Source organism: Urocitellus parryii, chromosome 1 (genome assembly GCF_045843805.1).
Source record: "Urocitellus parryii isolate mUroPar1 chromosome 1, mUroPar1.hap1, whole genome shotgun sequence".
NCBI classification, from domain to species: Eukaryota; Metazoa; Chordata; class Mammalia; order Rodentia; family Sciuridae; genus Urocitellus; species Urocitellus parryii.
The window spans coordinates 130211528-130231562 of record NC_135531.1 but is presented as its reverse complement, the minus strand read 5'-3'; the positions used below and the strand labels follow the sequence as shown (position 1 = coordinate 130231562).

The 20035-nt window shown below is 34.9% G+C and overlaps 1 protein-coding gene across 1 annotated transcript in view; it reads right to left on the bottom strand.

The window, feature by feature from the left end:
- Positions 1 to 8065: 8065 nt before the first annotated feature.
- Znf879 (zinc finger protein 879) overlaps positions 8066 to 20035 on the bottom strand; it is a 38607-nt gene continuing 26637 nt past the window's right edge. Inside the window, 1 exon segment of the mRNA XM_077801459.1 lies at positions 8066 to 9683. Within this exon segment, the coding sequence (XP_077657585.1) occupies positions 8680 to 9683 (1004 nt within the window). The 3' untranslated portion in view covers positions 8066 to 8679.

Below are 20035 nucleotides of genomic sequence, written 5' to 3'. Positions count from 1 at the left end.
TTGAGTGAAATATCTAAAGTCTTGGAGAAAACTCTACCAACCCTAGAATTGTGTATCCAGTAGAATTATCTTTTAAAAGTGAAGAAATAAGTACTTACTCAAATAAGTAGAAATTAGGGAATTTGTGGCCAATACAATTTTTTCCTTGTAAGCAATATTAAAATAAGTTCTTCAGAGAAAAGAAAAATGACATAGACTAGAAACATGAATCTGCATAATGAGAGGAAGAGTGTGAAGGCAAAAAATGTCATCTTATTCTTAGTTAATGTGATAGATAACTGTCCAGAGTAATAAGAGTGACGACATACTGACACATTTTGCTTATACATAAATGAAATTGAATGACATAATATGGTTGATGGATTATAGAAATGTTATAAGGGAGGGGAAGGTAGAATAGGGAATATAATTTTATGGTTTCTGAATTACTTGTGAAGCAGTATAGTATTTGAAAGCAAACACGCATTAATTGTAAATGTATACTTCAAACTTTAGGGCAGCAATAACAAAAATTTGAAGAAGTATTACTGATTTACTAGGAGAAAAGAGAGTCATATAAAATACTCAACTAAAATCAGACAAGATAGAAAAATGAGGAGAAGTACATTACAAAATAAAAACAAGTGCAGTAAACAATTGCAAATATGGTAGATATTAACCCAGTGATATCAGTGTTCAATTTCAATGGTAATGACTGAAATATGCCAATAAAATATAGACAGAATGAATAAAATACAAGACCTAAATATACATTATGTCTACAAAACCCCACTTTAATTATAAAGGTCAGTTAAAAACAAAATAATAAAGAATGATATATTTTGTTAACATTAGTCAAAAGAGAGCTGGGGTGTTCATATTAATTTAAACAAAGCAGACTTCAGAACTCAGTACTCAGAATGGATGGACATCACATAGTGATAAAAGGGGTAAATTCCTAAAGAAAACACAACAGTCCTTAACTTGTATCAGCCTAACAAAAGAGCATCAATACAAATGAAGCAAAACTTTTAGGGTTGCAAACAGAAATAGACAAATCCACTACTATAGTTGGGAATTTCAATACCTTTCTATCATTAATTGACAGATCTTACAGACAGAAATTTAGCAAGGATATAGTTGAACTCAACATCATGAATATTGGATCGAAAATATCATTCAAAAATAGTAGGATAGACCCAGAAGTCTCACTGTTGGGCATACATTCAAAGGAAGGGAAATCAATATGAGGAAGAGAATCTGTACTTCCATCTTAGTGCGATCACATTAGGTACGAGTTTGTCCATATTACCGAAAGTGACAAGGTTTCTGAACCATCTGCCACTATATAACAAGATCTCCCTTTCTCCAGTTTCTGGTAACTTTTACCCCACTTTCCCACAAGTCCTCATCTGTGGCTTTGTCAAATAATATGAGGCTTCTATAAATAGTTTCCTCAAGGCCCTTCAGATTTTTACTAGCATATGCCTAGTAAACTGAACATCTGCTTCCCACTTCCAAAACCATTTCCACATTTTAGGGTTTCATTATGGCAGCAGCCCACCTCCAAGTACCAAATTCTGTATTAGTTATCTATTGCTGCTTAAGAAATTAATACCTATAGTTTCTGAGTGTTAGGAAGCCAGATATGGTTTAGCTGACTGTTTCTGGCTCAGGCTCTCGTAATAGGTTGTGACAAACTGTTGACTATGGCTGAAGTCTTGGGTGAAGGCTTGAGGAGGAAGGATCTATGTCTATCTAATTCTCTCACATGATTACCAGAAGGCCAGTTACTTGCTGACCATCCTCCATGAATATCAGTTTACTTATTTCATGGAATTCTCCATATGCTTTTGGAGTAGCCTCATGCTGTGACAGCTGGCTTCCCAAAGGACAAATGATCTGAGACAGCACATAGAAAATACAAAAGCCAGTCTTTTAATAACCAAACCTTTCTACTTTTGCCGCCACCATATTCTTTTCTTTAGGAGTGTGCCACCAAGTCCAGTCTACACTCTAGGGTAAGGTATCAAGTTCCATCTCTCAGAGGGAAGTGTATTTAAAAACTTCAGGATATAATTTTAAAACCACAAGTCATTTTCAGTTCTCTGTTAAATTGACCTACTTGTCTATTCCTTCACCAATCCATTTTTATTATCACAGCTTTGTAATAATATTTAAAGTTGGTAGTTTTTAACTTCTTCTTTTTCAAAATTGCTTTGGCTACTCTATTTTCTTTCCACACAAATTTTAGAATTCCCTCATCTATATCTACAAAAAATGCTACTAATTTTTTTTTACTGAAATTGTACTGTCTATAGATTAAATTGATGAAAATTGGCATCTTAACTATATTATCTTTAAATCTGGAAACATGGTGTGTCTGTTTGCTCAGTTCTTTTTTGATGTCATCATCACTATCGTTTTCAGTATAGAAACACTACATTTTGGCTGGGTGTATATGTAGCTCAGTGGCACAGCACTTACCCAGCATGCATGAGGCACTGGGTTCAATTGCCAGCACAGGAAAAAAAATAAGAATCCTACATGCTATATTTCTATGATTTAATTATCTTTCTTTAAAAAAATTACAAATGAGGGCTGGGGATGTGGCTCAAGGGGTAGAGCACTCGCCTAGCATTCGTGAGGTACTGGGTTGGATTCTCAGCACCACATAAAAATAAAATAAAAGATATTGTGTCTTAAAAAATTAATATTTTTAAAAATTACCAATGAAGTATCTTACTTCATTTTCCAGTTGTTCATTGCCAGTACATGATTTTTGTATTGACCTTATTATATCTTGTGACCTTGCTAAACTCATTAGTTTGTTGATATATTGGTTTTCTCCCCCCTTGAGTGGATAATCATGTGATCTGTGAATACAAATACCATTTTATTTTTTCCTTTCTAATCTGTATGCCTTTTATGTGTTTCTTGCCTGATTGCAAGAAGTGCTTCTAGTACACTGTTGAATAGGAGTGCTGAATGGATCTCTGTGACTTGTTCCTGATTTTAACAACATCTGGTTGATCACCACGGAATGTTAGTTGTGGGTTTTGGGTAGATGATCTTCATTAGGTTGAACACTCTTATATTTCTAATTTTCTGTTTTATCACGGATGGGTAATTAATTTTGTCTACCTTTGAGTGTATTCTTTCCTCAATCATCTCCATTCTATTGAGACTTCATGATTCTTCATTTTGGTTAAATTTTGTTATCTTAGTTTTGGTTCTAAATTTTTCCTTTGGTTCCTTTTAATTTTTTTTGTTGTCAGTGGATCTTTATTTATTTATCTGTGGTGCTAAGAATCAAACCCAGTGCCTCACACATGCAAGGTAAGCGCTCTACCACTGAGCCCCAGGCCCAGCCCTCCCTCCCCCGCCGCCGGTTCCTTTTTAATTTCATTTGCTTTCTTGCTGAAAAATCTGACATACTGATTCATTTATGGAATGGCCATACTTTTGAAAAATTCTTGTAAATATCTACTTTAAGTCTTAGGGTACAGTTGAATGGGATGAATAACTTCTAATGTTCTTTATAGTACTGTAGGAAAACTATGGTTTTATGAAATACTAAATGTATTTCAAAATAGCTAGTAGAGAGGATTTTGAATGTTCCCAGAACAAAGAAATGATAAATGTCTGAAGTGATAAAATGGCAATTACCTGACCATTACACATTGTATGCAGGTATTGTCACACTGAGCCTCGTAACTATGCACAATTGCTATCAATTAAAATTTAACATAAAAAATAAAATCTTTGTCTTGTAATTCCAACATGTGTCATCTTGGAGTTGGTGACTGTTTTCTCCTAACCAACTGTTGAAACTTTCCTGATGTATTTGTGTCATTCTGCATTGCACACTGAACATTTTGAGTATTATGAGACACTGAGTATTCAATTCTTCTGGGAAATATTTTTTCTTTCCAGCAGGCTAGTTTAGTCAACAGTTCCAATTCACTTGTCAGCTGTGGTTCTAACGTCTGTTCAGTTTTTCAAACACTCACAGATCTATTCCATATGGTCAGTGTTAGACCTAAGCAATAGTCTACCCCATTAAGGTTAGACCTGTATATGTATGGATCAAGGGTGAGCCCAGTTTTGTGAAGTGACTTCTATCTGCCACCATGCTGATACCTTTCAGCTCTCAGGAGTCTCTTCATCTTCCTGATCTGATTAGAAATGCAAGGCTTTAGGTTCTCTCTGACACACCTCATGGATATATAACCACATTCAAGAGCAAGTAGCATTAAGATAGTAAAAGAAGTACATCAATGGAAATCCTCTTCACCATTTTTGACTTACAGTTCCCCTGACCAGAAACAAGAGTTAATCTCTCTGAGGTGTAGGTGTTTGGTAACCACACTCTCCTCACCAAAGGAATGCCCAGGAGTGTCAAATGATCTTAATTCAAATTCTGGTTTCCTTCTCAAATATCCCTGCTGTCATGCCCCAAGCATTAGTTGTGTTCAGTAGGAGAGAGAACACAGTAGGTGTGCATCTATTCCATTTAAAGTGGAGCCAGTACAAATTCAAAGGTATTTTATTTCCAGTGTTTTTATCCCTGGAAGACAAACTCTCAAACTGGAACTCCCTGAATATAGAAGTGAATTCTGACTGTGACCTTCATACTCATCATTTTATCCAATCACTTTTGCCTCAATTTTTATTAAAAATTTAAACATACAAACAAGTTTAAAGGATGACCAATAAATATCCCTATATTCAATACAAAGTTTCAACAACAGCTAATGTGTTTACATATTTATTTGAAAATATCCTGCAGTCATCATGACTTTTTAAACCTAAAAAACTTCTGCATGCATCTCCTAAGGGCATTATCCTATATATCCTCAATACCATCATCACTTCCTAAGAAAATGAAACATACCACATTATCTAATATCCATTCTACTCCCGTTTCCTTAAATATTCCCCCAATGTCTTTTTATAGCTGTTTTATTTTTTTCTGACTCAGAAATCAATAAAGGATCACATTTTGCATTTGTATGACTCTTGGGTTTCTTATTCTAGAAGAGTCCACCTTTTATTATATTGGCTTTTTGAAAAGTTTAGATCAGTTGTCTTGTACAAAGTCCCCAACACTGGATTCGTCTATTTTCTCACTCTGTAATTAAAATTATTCCTCTATTCCTTATATTTCTTGTGAACAGGAGGATAAGTCTAGATAGTAGATTTAATTTTCATTAAACATTTTGGTAGTATATTGTAGATTATTGAAGTATAGTGAAGTATATTGAAGATTATACTTCATTTTATATCTCATCAGAAGCCACATGTCAGCTTTTTACTTAAGTGGTTTAATACATAAACAGTTTAATAACTACATCTTATTATAAAAACAAATATTCTTTTTTTTGTACTTGGTATCTGTGGTTTTTGACATCGTGTAAACAATGTTCCTTAATTTTCCTAAATCATTCTATGTATTTTGAAAAATTGCATTCTTCAAATAATTTTATGAAGAGCTTTGTCTATTTTCATTGTTATGAGCTTTTTTTTCTTAATGCATTACAACAAATTTCAATGATTAATCTTTTTAAAAAAATATTATTTAGTTGTCAATGGATCTTTATTTATTTATATGGGGTGCTGAGAATTGAACCCAGTGCCTCACACATGCTAGGCAAGTGCTCTACCACTGAACACAACCCCAGCCCTCAATGATTAATCTTTTTGATGTTTAAATTATCCTAAATTTGAACAGTGGGAGGACCTCAAGTTGGCTCTTGTGTCCTTCTTGATATTCCACCATTAATCCTCAATGCTATTTTTAAGATTTATTTTTTTCACAAAGTAATATTCCAGGCATACTTATACTTTCCCTACTCCAAACATGGAATTGGTCATTTCTCCAAAGAACTCTCTTAGTGGGAATGCATTTAGAAACCAAAATTTGGGTACTAAATATATTTACTGTATTGGGTACAATATTAAGTATTGAGGTCTGTTTAAAAGTCTTATTTTCCTTATAAGTGTGTGTGTGTGTGTGTGTGTGTGTGTGTGTATACACACACACACACACACACACTTCAATATATATATACACACTCTTAACTACATAAAATTATACTTTCTGAAGAACTAAAACAAGTCAATTAAGAAGTATATAAAGTCTAGCTAATTGAACTAAAACAATTTTTAAAATAATACCAACTATGAAAGTCAAATGTAGAATTGAAGAAAATAGGCCTGGGGGAATTAAATGTTTAAGTAATGAATAGAATGTTTAGTAATAAAATGTTCATATATAACTTTACACATAAGAATTCCTAGAAAATATGTAATAAAAAGGCAACATTATATAACAAATACCCCCAAACAACTATACCATGTGGACATTAGCTAGATTGGGGTATTTAAATAGTTAGTATAAATGTAAGTACAATCAGATGTTCATAAGAAAAAAGACTATGATTGCAAGTCAAATATTAAGATTATAGTGAGGGGAAACCCTCAAAGATAAAAAGATAACTTATTAAATTATTGCAATCGCATCTAACCAGGTTATAAAACAAAGATGCTCTCAGGACTAGAGGATGGAAATGTATCTATAATAATTATCACAGAACATAAGAGCTAAAGATCTCAATTTTTGTCTTAACTCTGTCCATTGAACTCCAATTCATTAGAAAGATGAAAGACTATAATTAAATTAAACTAAATGTCTCTTGGCTCTTACATGCTACCAAGTGTATAGTAAGAAATTCTGTCAAATATTTTACTCTTTGCAACAAAGAAAGTATTTGCATGACAGTCTTTCCACCTCCATCTGTTTAACTATGGTACTATAATAAGACTCCTCTATTCAGCCACATAGAACCATACCAATTTGAGATGAATACAGGAAAGCACTTTTGCCCTTTGGGCAAATTTTTAATTTTAAAAACTAAATTCTAAATTAGTAAGACTGCATATTGCAATTGTTAAGGACTTCCGAATAAAAATTTCCAAAACTCTGTATATGAATACACACACATACATATATATATATACATATGGATGTATATACAGTCATGTGCTATACAATGATGTTTTGGTTAATGATGAAATACATATACAATGTGGTCTCATAAAATCATGATCAAACTGAAAAATTCCTACCACTTAGTGGCATTGCAGCTATACCATGAGGTCACAGTTATTGTAACATCTTAGCACAACATATTATTCATGTGTGGTAATGCTGGTACAAACAAACCTACTGTGCCACCAGTCAGATAAAAGTATAGCACATACAATTATTACAGTACATAATACTTGATAATAACGATAAACAACTATTACTGGCTTACATATTACTATGCTATACTTCTTGTAATTTTATACACCTTCTACTCATAAAAAAATACTACAAAACAGTATGCTATGTTACACCATAGCAGTTCCATATATCTTGTGTTTTTCCGCATTTCTTGATTGCATCAAGAGGGCATTCAAATTGATCTAGATCATCAAGCTGTATGTAACTATACAATGCATTGTTAGACAAAAACATTGTTTTCAAAACATAACCACTGTTAAGGGACACATGTGTATCTAATTTTACTTCCACTGTACATGTGTATACATAAATGTATGTGTATATACACACATATACATATAACTTGCTTATGGGACAAAAAGAGCTTTGGCATTTCCACATGAAAAGTTAAATTTAAAGAATTTCTTTTTATCTTTGATAACTTTTTATTAATAGGAAAGCTACCTATGTCGACTTGCCATTTTCATTTGTTTTGTTTATGGTACCAGGGATTGAACTCAGGGGAACTTAACCGAGCAACATCCCCATCCCAGCACTTTTTTTTTTTAAATATTTTTTAGTGGTAGATGGACACAATACCTTTGTTTATTTAGTTTTTTTATGTGGTGCTGGGGATTGAAACCAGTGCCTCACGTGTGCTAAGCAAGTGTTCTACCACTGAGTCACAACCCAGCCCTACCCATTTCAGCACTCTTTATATATATATAAATTGTTTATGGGCCTTTTACTTAATTTATTTATAAATAAATAATTTGGTGCTGAAAATTGAGTCCAATGCCTCACACATGCTAGGCAAGCAGCTAGGCAAGTGTTCTACCACAGAGCACAACCCCAGTCCTTTATTTTCATTTTAAGACAGGATCTCACTAAGTTGCTTAGGGTCTTGTTAAATTACTGAGGCTGGCTTTGAACTTGTGATCCTCCTGCCTCATGCTCCCAAGTCGTTAGGATTATAGGTATGTGCCACTATCCGCAACTTGAACCTGACATTTTTCGAAATGAGACCCCATGCTTATTCACATTAACTCAATGACTATTTTTTTAAAGGAAATTCACAAACTAAAGCTTACTCTTAGAGATTACAATCTAATGACAGAGAAAGAAAACTTATTCAACTACTATTTATGTTTTTTTTAAAGTGAGGACATTTATAATTTTTCTACAAATTTTAAAAAATGAAAAGTTTTTGGAAACCTTAGAATCCAATGGTTCTTATAAAATAAAAAGTCAGTGCTCTTCATATTTTCACTGGTCCATTTACCATGACTTAGTGTAACTAGCTTTTTTCCAATAAAAGTAAAAAGATTAAATCTATTAGGTCCCCTTGTTTACTATTCTCCTGATTATTGTCCAGTGAAAAGTCCTGGATTATGAAAGAGATGAATTAAAGTTCGTAGGCTTCTCTCATCTCAAGTATCTCTGGTACTGAGTAAGGGAGGAGCCATAGATAAAAGATTTTCCATATTCCATTTAAAGAGTCTTTCTTTATTGTGGACTTTTTTGTGTCTACAGAGGTTTGATCTGTAACTGTAGGCTTTCCCACATTCCATACACTTATAGAGTTTCTCTCCAGTGTGGATTCTCTCATGTTCAGTAAGGAATGAATACTGGCTGAATGCCTTTCCACACTGATTACACTGGTAGGGTTTCTCTCCAGTGTGGATTCTCTGGTGTCTATAAAGATTGGATTTGCAACCAAAGGCTTTCCCACATTCTTCACATGTATAAAGTTTTTCCCCAGTATGAATTTTCCGATGTTCATTAAAGGATGAATATTGGTTGAAGGTCTTCCCACACTCGTTACACTGATGGGGTTTCTGTCCAGTATGAATTCGTCGATGTTCAATAAGGGTGGAGATGCGTGTGAAGGTTCTCCCACATTCTAAACATTGACACAGTTGTTCTCCAGTATGGAGTCTCTGATGTTCAGCTAGGGAGGCAAACTGGCTGTAACCTTTCCCACACTCACTGCATTTATATGGTTTCTCACCTGTATGAATTCTTTGATGTCTATGCAGTTTGGCTCTACAGTTGAAGGCCTTCTCACATTCACTGCATTTATAGAGTTTCTCTCCAGTATGAATTCTCTGGTGCACAGTGAGGGTTGAACACTGGCTAAAGGCTTTACCACATTCCCTACATCTGTAGGGTTTCTCTCCAGTGTGCACCCTCAGATGTTTGATCAGAGTTGAACTGCTGCTAAAAGCTTTCTCACATTCATTACATTTGTAAGGCTTCTCTCCAGTGTGGATTCTCTGATGGGTAAGAAGGGAAGACCTGTGGCTGAAGGCTTTCCCACACTCATTACACTTGTAGGGTTTTTCCCCAGTATGAATTCTCTGGTGTTCAAGAAGATGAAGACTCTGGGTGAAGCTCTTCCCACATTCATTACAGACATGAGGTTTTGCTCCTGGGTAGATTTGGAAGCATCTCATTATATCAAAATTTTGTGTAAAATCTTTCCCAAAAGTGTAATACATATTGGGTATCCTTTCTATGGGAATACTCTGTTGTGAAACAATAATTTTGTTTACAAATGAGCCTTTCTCTAGTTCAAGACTTGTAGGGTTTCCACCTCCGCTGATGGTTTTTTGGGGGGAGGCTGCCATTTGCCTAAGAGGTTTCTCCTGTACTATGCTCCTCTCAGATTTCACAGTTTCTCCAAAGTTGATGTCCCGGGGACCATACTTAGTGGATTTTTTCTTTATTATTCCATGAGTTGTTGCTTCAATAAAAACGTCCTGTGAATCAGGCAATTCTTCTATCTCAGGTAAAGTCTTGAAATCTGAAATAAATCAGAAGATTAACGCTTCTTCTGCTGGAAAGGACAGAGGGATAATAAAATTGGCAACAACGCATATAAGAGATTTGATGCCATCTGATCTCAAATGTGGACTTAATCTGGACAGAAATCAGAATGATATAATGGAAAAAGATGGAAAGAGGTTAAGGGGTGATATGGAAGAATATAATAGATAAATTAACACTGAAAATGAAGAGACTCTACCCTGGGAGAGGTAAAATTAGATGCATAAGAACTGGCTGATCAGAAGGTATGAGGAAACAGAACAATGTCAGGTAAATCGCTCAAGTCCAATACTATGAGATTTTCAGTTTCTCATCATTTTCCACTCTGCACATACCAGGGAATGAAACAGGTAACTTGTTTTCACTTTCTCCTTTCTACCCAAATGTCACTTTCCTTATATTTTTTCCCATGCTCTCTCTGAACCCTACATTTCATAATTTAAAAATACTTAGACTGTTTTTCTTAAATTTTGTGATTTTATAGCATAGACTCATAGGAAAGTGATTATAATTTCACAGCAAAGTCTGTGAAAGGGAAAAGAGTCTTTCTTAAAAAAAGACTATCAGGCCAAGTGCAGTGGTGCATGCCTGTAATCCTAGTGGCTCAGGAGGCTGAGGTGGGAGGAACTTGAGTTCAGAGCCAGCAACTTAAGTAAGGCCCTGAACAACTCAGCAAGAACCTATCTCTAAATAAAATATGAAAATGGGCTGGGGTGGAATGTGATAGTCATCATTATACAAAGTACATGTATGAAGACTTGAATTGGGTGTCAACATACCTTATATACAAACAGAGATATGAAAAATTCTGGTATATGTGTATTAAGAATTGTAATGCAAAAAAATACATGTTTAATGGCATAAATTGACGTGAATATACTTTATATTCAGAGGTACGAAAAATTGTGCTCTATATGTATAATAAGGATTGTAATGCATTCAACTGTTGTCATGTATTTAAAAAAATAATAAAATCAATTTTTAAAAAATGGGCTAGGGAGGTGGCTTAGTGGTTAAGTGCCCCTGAGTTCAATCCCTGGTACCAAAAAAACAAAAGAACACTCAGATTTTAAAAATCACAATAGTCCTGAAGCATGACTGCATTGAGAATATTTGATCTAAGTTTGAGATGTTAATTATAAAGAAAAATATGGAGTAAATCAGCCATGTGAAACAATTTATCCCTTGTGATTGGAGGAAGAACAACTTTTTCCTGCTACCCTTCCATCCCTTTCCTCTTTCTATTTTATTATTGAGAAACATACTCTTTTCTCCTAATAAGCTGCAACCAGAAGACTATAATTTACTCGTAGGAATCGTGGGAATAATGAAAATCTGTAAGATAAATGAAATCAATTTGTCTTGAAGCTCAGTTTTATGTGAAAAGATTTACTTTGAGCTGGATTGATTTGGAATTAAAATCTGTTTTTTTTCACTCAATCCATGATTTGATAGATAGGATTAGATAACTGTATGTATTAGGTAACTGTATGTATTTAAGTGAACTATGTAGCTTAAATTAAATGCAACTGGCCCTGAACATCTCAACAGGGCCCAGTATTTCCAAGAAAGTCACCAGACCACTACCTCTTCATGACCCGCTAATCTATAAAGACTCCCTTGTGCCCATTTCCCAGTATCTCACTCACCTGGACATGTGTCTGGAGGAGCTTCTCTTTCCACCATGCAGGGATCTTCTCCTTGTTGCAACTGGCAAATCACCTTAGGTGTTGAAAATGGAATTCCTGCTTATGTGGAAGGAAATGGAGTTTGAATAAATAGCATAAATAGCAGCCTCAAATAGAACTCACATCCCACTTACTCTGAGCCAAAAAGGCAGAGAAGGCAACTGCAGGAGGTGGAATGAGCAGCACAAACACTTATAAGGGGACTGGAGCTTTCAGGTGGTGGGTCATAAAGCAGGGTTTACTTCAGAAATAATATAGGGCCCTGGCAAGGAATGCCTCTATGGCAGGGTGTTCTTATGTTTTCAACATCTAAATGTCCTGTATGTTTGGGGGATTTAGTCACTGGCCTACTGCATGGAAGAATATTGATTGGGAGTAGTGTGTGAGAAGAGAATAGCATGAAGATCATCACAACACAAACATTCACTTTCATTTCTACAGGATACAACTTTTCCCAAGGTGGAAACCTGTAGACACTGAATTGCAAAAAGGGAACTCCAAGGTGATTTTCTTGCACATTCTTCATTATAGGCAAAAATCCTTACCGAGTGAGACCAGGCTGCTGTAATTCTCCAGCATCACCTCCCGATACAAGGTTCTCTGGGCAGAGTCCAGATGCAACCATTCATCCTGGCTGAAGAGCACAGCCACATCCCTGAATGTCAAAGACTCCTGGAATGGGAAACCCATTTATACTCACTCAGGACCAATCTTCCTCTATGAAAACTTGATAAGATGGTTACACTGTGATGAATAGCAAGTAACTCTTAAAATGTCTTGGGATTCTAAATATTTCAAATCAGCTACTTAATTTCTTTTAAATACCTAAGGAAAATAATCAGGATACATCTAGAGAGAAGCTGGAAAACTAGAGAAAATACCACTAACTGAACATAAATAAATATAAAAGAATTTATAAGTCACAAAACAAATTTTAAAAATATAATTATTTAAGAATTGGAAATGTAGCTCAGTGGTGGAGCACTTCCCCAGTATGTGTGAGGCCCTGCATTCAATCCCCAGCACCACAAAACAAAAACAAAAAAGTTAATATTAACTGAATATTAGGGACTAAAATAGGAACTGTGTATGTATTACCTATGTTCAATCTCATAAAAAATCCTATGGGGAAGATACTACAATTAAATTATTTTTCAAATGAAGAAACATGTTTAGAAAAACTAAGTTAATTTCACATATGATGACATATATTTGTAATCCCAGCTACCTGGGAGACTGAGGCAGGAGGATCTCAAGTTTGAGACCAGCCTAGGCCACTTAGTGAGACCCTGTATTAAAATGGAAAAGTCTGGTTGTGTAGTTCAGTGATAGATTGTCCCTGGGTTCAATACCCAGTGCTGGGGGAAATAAAAAAAGAAAGAAAGAAAGAAAAGAAAAGAAAGAAAAAAGAAGAAGAAACAAGAAGAAAGAGGAGAAGGGGTGGCGGCAGGGGGAGAAGGGAAGAAAGAAGGGAAGAATAATAAGTACCTTTTCAAGGTAAATCTGTTAGAAAATGTTGGAGCTAGAGTTTGAAGTCAGGTAACAGACCCCTGGACTATCTTGTCTAAATGGGTTTCCATTCACTATGAAAATTAAAGGAATCACAGGACCTGCAAGACTATTTGGCTTCTTAGAACAGAACCCCAGTTAAAGCCCCCCAAAATACAATAAGGCATGAGCTGGGCAGATGGCAACTCTTTTATGAAAGTGCTAAAAGAACAAAACTTCCTATGTTTTTAGTGGGTATTTTGCTGAGAATCCAACAAAATGTAAAGGGTACATTTTAACTTTGCATTTCTACTTCTGGGATTCTACTACCAAAATTTTTTTTAAATAATAATAATTACATAACTGTATAGGGATATTTGTCCACAGATGCTTATGCAATGTGACTTGTAAGTCAATGGTTGCATAGGCCGAATACTGAACCTTTACATGTTACATGTATGACAAAAGTGACTTTGAAGATCTGTTTACATTAAAGAGCTGGAGACGAGGGAATGGATCAGCAAATTATAGTACATGTATTTCATGAAATGTTATGTAGTCATTAAATGGAATGAAGTAACTTGGCATGTTTGCCATCAGAATATGAATAATTATTCTAGATTACTGTCCAGGTAGAGCAGAAGTGATCACAATAGTTCTCTTATAATAAGGAACCACTAGGAGTAAGTCACAAGAAGGTGATGTGAGGACGAGCAGAGATTGATGTGACATACACTGAAGATGGATTAAAGGGCCACAAGCCAAGGACTAAGGGCAACCTCAAGATGATAAAAAGGACAAGGAAACAGATTTTCCCTTTGAAGTCTTTAGAAAGAACTAGCCCTGCTGACAGCATGATCTTAAGCCAGTGAAAGTGATTTCAGACTTCTGACTTGTAGAATAAGAGAATAAATTTATCTTGTTTTAAGCCACTGAATATGTAGTAAATTGTTAATGGCAGCAATAGAAAACTAAAACAATGGTGAAAAACTGAAAACAACCCATATATCTACCAATCAGGGAATGGATAAGCAAATTATAGTACATATATTCCATGAAATGCTATGCAGTCATTAAATAGAATGAGGTAACTTAGCATGTCTGCCATCAGAAAATGAACTTAATATATTATTAATTCATATGAAAGAGCAAGTGACAAAACAATCTCTATTTGTTGAAATAGTGTACACACACACACACACACACACACACATAATGGTGCACAGAAAATTGTTCAGAAGAATATAAGTTGTCACCCTGATTATTTTCTGATATTTGTGGAGAGGGCTGCAAAACAATCTTTTCCTTATTTCTTATTTCTTTACATCATCAGGTTTACATTATTTCCAGTATGTATGTATTTCCTTTCTTTTAAATTAATTAATTTTGTGATACTAGGGAATCAAACCTACAGCCTCATGTATGCTAAAAATGCACTCTACCATTGAGTTTCACCTCAAAGCTTAAATTCTTTTTGTGAGGTAGGAGATAACTGGGGATTAAATGCAGGGATGCTTTACCATTGACCCGCATCCCCAGCCCTTTCTATTTTGTATTTTGAGACAGGGTCTTGGTAACTTGTTGAGGCTGGCCTCAAACTTGTGATCTTTTTCCTCAGCCTCCAGAGTACAGGCATGCCTGGTTATCCTTGAATTCTTTTAGATTCCATTTTAATTTATATATGGACTTTTCAGTTATGCCTCTTTGCATTTTTAGTGGCTTCTCTGATAATAACAACATATATTCTTCATCATTCCTAGACTATTTAGAGCAAATAGATTGTTTCACACAGAATGCAAGAACCCAGCAAATATATAGGACACCACAATCCCTTTTACGGTTGCTATAAAGGTTTTTCCAGTTCAGAGTTGACAAGACTCACCAGACCTCACAGAGCATACTCATGAAAGGCTTTTATTTAAAAGCAAAGGATACATGCAATACAGCAAAAGAAAGAGTGTGCAAGGAACCCCTGGGAGACCAGGAGACATTCCACTGTGATTTCTCTTATTTGCACACACTGATTTTATGCTGGACTCTCTGGATTTGCAGGAGGAACTCTCAGCAGGGGCATTTTATGCAATCAAATAAATCTTGTGTCAAACCATTTAGGTCAGTTTGCAAACTATTAGTAAAGAGGCTACTGGAGGTTGCTTGTACTATTGCATCAACATATATGTACATTTTAAATTCTAACAGATGGGGCAGATTGTGCTTTCTCAAGATGACCAATTAATTTTCTACTCACATATTCTGTGAGCACCCAGTGGAATTCAGTGGAGGTGATGCTGTGTGATTTCTAAAGAGAGGTAGTAAAATACACCTTCCACCTGGCTCATGTGGAGCCTGTGCACTATATTGCATGGCCAAGACACATGGAGTTATCGTACATAGATGCTCCATCCAACAGCCCCAGCCCCAGCCTGAGCTAAGACATGTGAGCAACTGAGACTTTGGATGATTCTAGAATTAAAGTCTTTTGGATCCCAGATTTTATACAGTGAATATAAGATGTTTCTGTAGTCCTGACCTAGAGAAACTCTGAGAAGTTATAAATGATGACTGCTGTTTTATATCCCTAAGTTTCTTACTGATAAATCATGCATATTCTTTCGTGTTAAAAATACAACTTGATCATTTAAAAATACTGAAATTAAAATACCAGAAGAAGAAACAGAGAATGGAACAAAAGAAATATCTGAAGTAAAAACAGCTGTGAATTTTCCCAAGTTAGTGACAGACACCAAACCACAAATCCAGGAAATTCAGAGAATTCCAAATAGAATATATACCAAAAAAATCTACACCTGGGCATATCACATTCAAACTGCAGAAAAACAAACAAGGAGAAAATCTTGAAATAAGACAGAGGGAAAAAAGTATCTTACCTGAAAAGGTAAAAAGATAAGATTTTTAGTGAACTTTCTCACTAGAAACTAGACAAGAAAGCAACATAAAATATTTAAAGTATGGAAAAAAAGCAGAAATCTACAATTCTACTTTCTTGAGGAAATCATCCTTTACAAGAGATGAGAAGACTCAAATAAACAAAAACTGAGGGAATTCATTGCCAGCAGACCTACCTTGCAAGAAATAGCAAAATAAGTTCCTCAGAGAGAAAAATAATAATATAGGTTAGAAACTTGAATATACACAAAGAAAGGAGGAGAGAAGAGTAAATGAAGATAAATTAAAATCCTTTTAAAAGTTGTTTATTATTGTGGTGCTGAGGATTGGATCCAGGACCTTATACATGCTAGACAAACTCTACCACTGAGCTATATCCACAGCCCTAAAATATTTCTTTTTATTTTTCTTATTCTTAATTTAACTAAGAGATAACTGTTTGCTTAAACCAATAACACCAGTAATGGGTGTTTATAGCATAGGGATGAGTGAAATGAATGACAGCAATGTCATAAGGACTGGATGGACACAATGGAGAAAATTGCTAAGAGGTACCCGTACTACCATGAAGCAACAGAATTTTCCTCAAAGGGGGACTTAGACTAGTTGTAAATTTATATTGCAAACATCAAGGCATCTGATAGAAAAGTTTTTTAAGGAAGCATAATTGGTGTGTACTGACAGAAGAAGATCTGTCACCATACTGATATAAATACATGGTTGAATAAGTAAATAAATAAATGGGAAGAATGGCAATCCTCCCTGCAGGTTTCCAAATAATTTACATAGATTAAGTGTGGGTGGAATACAATGATTTCCTTCCAAAGATTATGGTATGGGATGGTGGAAAAAAAGAGTAATGCATTAGAAAAACCTGACAAATGTTACCTTAGCCATATGTTTAAGGTCAACATTTACAGTGATGTCATATTATTAATATGCATTTTCGATATAATTTGATGAATGACACCTTACCTCTGTGGTCTTCCTTTCAAAAACCCACAGCCCCAGTTTAATGATGAGAAAAACTTTAGACAAATCACAATAAAGGGAAATTCTACAAAATACCTAAACACTACTTCTCAAAATTGTAATGGTCGTCAAATACGAGGAAAGTCTGAGAAACTAAAAGCTCAGAGGGCCTAAGGAGACACGACAACTAAATGTAATCTGCTATCCTGAAACAGAAAATAAATATTGGGTAAAAACTATAGAAATGTAAATAAAGTGTGAGCTGTAGCTAATAATGAGGTAACTGTGTTGGCTCACTAATTGTACAAATGTAGCATACTAATGTAACATGTTAGAAATATGGAAAACTGGGTGCAAGGTATATATATATATATATATATATATATATATATATATATATATATATATTAACTAGGCTACTATCTTAGCAATATTTGCCTAAATCTAAAACAGCTCTAAAAAAATAAAGATTCTAGGGAAAAATAGTGAAAATACCAATAAAAGGTATCAATTTACTACAAAAAGATGTCATTTATATTACTAATAAGCAATCAGCACCAAGTTTCATGTGTTTTTCCCCAGATGATAAATTATATTACATTGAAATAAGAGATATTTATAAAATCTGTGAAGACTCTACTTTCCCCCCAAAATTATGCTTACTTGCTATTTAATTTTTCTAACAGAAAAATACTAATTTGTCCCACAGTATGCTGAATGAGGATAGAACTTGACATTGGATATCACCATTGAATTATCTCAAACAGGGTAACAACACCTGTAATTGGGTCATCCTGAGTCCCCAGGACACCTAATTGAAAGAATTAGATACTGAATTCACTGTCCACAAAAACTCTTCTACATCTTTCCTTGGCTAAAATAAAATAAGTTTCTCCAGCTTGGAGCTGTGGAAAAGCTCAGATAGTGAAGAGTCTCACCTTTGAGCAGAAGGTATTCCAGGCTATAGCTGGTATTGCCTTGCATGGCATTTTACTGGTCTTTATATCTTTGTTTCCTTAAATATCTATCTCTTTGAAATTAAGGAGTCAAAGTTATAAATACCCTAGTAAAGAGAGATGTATCGGGGCTGGGGTTGTGGCCCAGTGGTAGAGCACTTGCTTCACATGCATGAGGCACTGGGTTCGTTCCCCAGCACCACATAAAAATAAATTAAATAAAGATAGTGTATCCATCTACAAATAAAAATATATTTTTTAAAAAAGAGATGTACCAAATTTGGCTGGTCCTAAAATAATGCATAGGCTGTTGCTGATGCCAATAATAGTAACAGCTGGTATTTTTGGAAACCAATATGTACTATGTACTGTTCTCAGCATTTTACTTGTATTTTCTCAGAGTATAACATTAACAGTAAAAAGCTGTCTTGTCTGCAACATCTCTAGTAATTAGAGAAATGTAAATCAAAACTACTCTAAGATTTCACCTCACTCCTGTCAGAATGGCAGTTATCAAGAGTACAAGTCACAGTATGTGTTGGTGAAGATGTGGGGAAAAATGCACACACATACACTGCTGGTGGGAATGCAAATTAGTGCAACCAATCTGGAAAGCAGTATGGAGATTCCTTAGAAAACTTAGAATGGAACCACCATTTGACCCAACTATCCTATCCCTCGGTCTACACCCTAAAGACTTAAAAACAGCATACTATCGTAACACAGCCACTTCAATGTTTATAGCAGCACAATTCACAATTGCTGAATTGTGGAAGCAACCTAGATGCCCTTCAATAGATAAATGGATAAAGATCTGTGGAACATATACACAACAGAATATTACTCAGCATTTAAGGAGAATAAAATTATGGCATTTGCAGGTAAACAGATGGTGTTGGATAACATCATGCTAAGCAAAACTAAGCCAATCTCAAAAAAACAAAGGCCAAATATTTTCTCTGATAAGTGGATTCTAATCCATATGGAGAGGTCTGCATTGGGATAAGTGAAGAAGGAACTTTGGACGGGGCGAATGGGAGGGGACAAAAGTTAGAAAAGACAATGAAATGAGATGAACATCATTACCCTAGGTACATGTATGATTGCACAAATGATGTGACTATTTCATGCACAACAAGAGAAGTGAAAAATTCTGCTCCATTTGTGTACAATGAATTGAAGAGCTTTCTACTGTCATGTATAACTGATTAGAACTAATAAATAAATAAATAGAAAAAAATTGTCTGGATTCAAAAACCAGATGTATGACCTTAAGCAAGTGACTTGCATCTCTGTGCCTCAGTTTCCTCATCTGTAAAATGCAGATATTAGTAGTCCTCTTGTAAGGACTAAGGAAATCAATACATAAAAAGAATAAATTTTAAAAATTTCTTACCAGTGCATTATAATTATGCATAATAATGGGATTTATGTCATATTTATACAAGCACAAAACAGTTTGTTCTATCTCCTTTCCAAGTATCTTCCCTTTCCCTCCCCTGATCCACTTGCTCTACTCTATTGATCTCCCTTCTATTATTATTATTATTTTAATTAGGATATTATCATTATATATATACAAATAAACACACACATATACATGCAGAATTCACTAATAAATATTCACTATGCATATAACAACCTAATTCAGTAGATTTCATTCCCCAGTTCTTCCCGTGGCCTTCCTTCCTCCCTAACTCTCAATCCCTTTCCTCTATTCTATTGGTCTCCCTTCTATTTTCATGAGATTCTCCCTAACACACCTTTTCTTTCTTCTCCCTAGCTTCTGCATATGAGAGAAAACACTCAACTCTTGACTTTCTGAGTCTGCCTTATGTCACTTAGCATGATGTTCTCCAATTCCATCCATTTACCAGTGAATGATATAATTTCATTCTTTATGGCTGAGTAAAACTCTACTGTGTATATATACTATATCTTCTTTA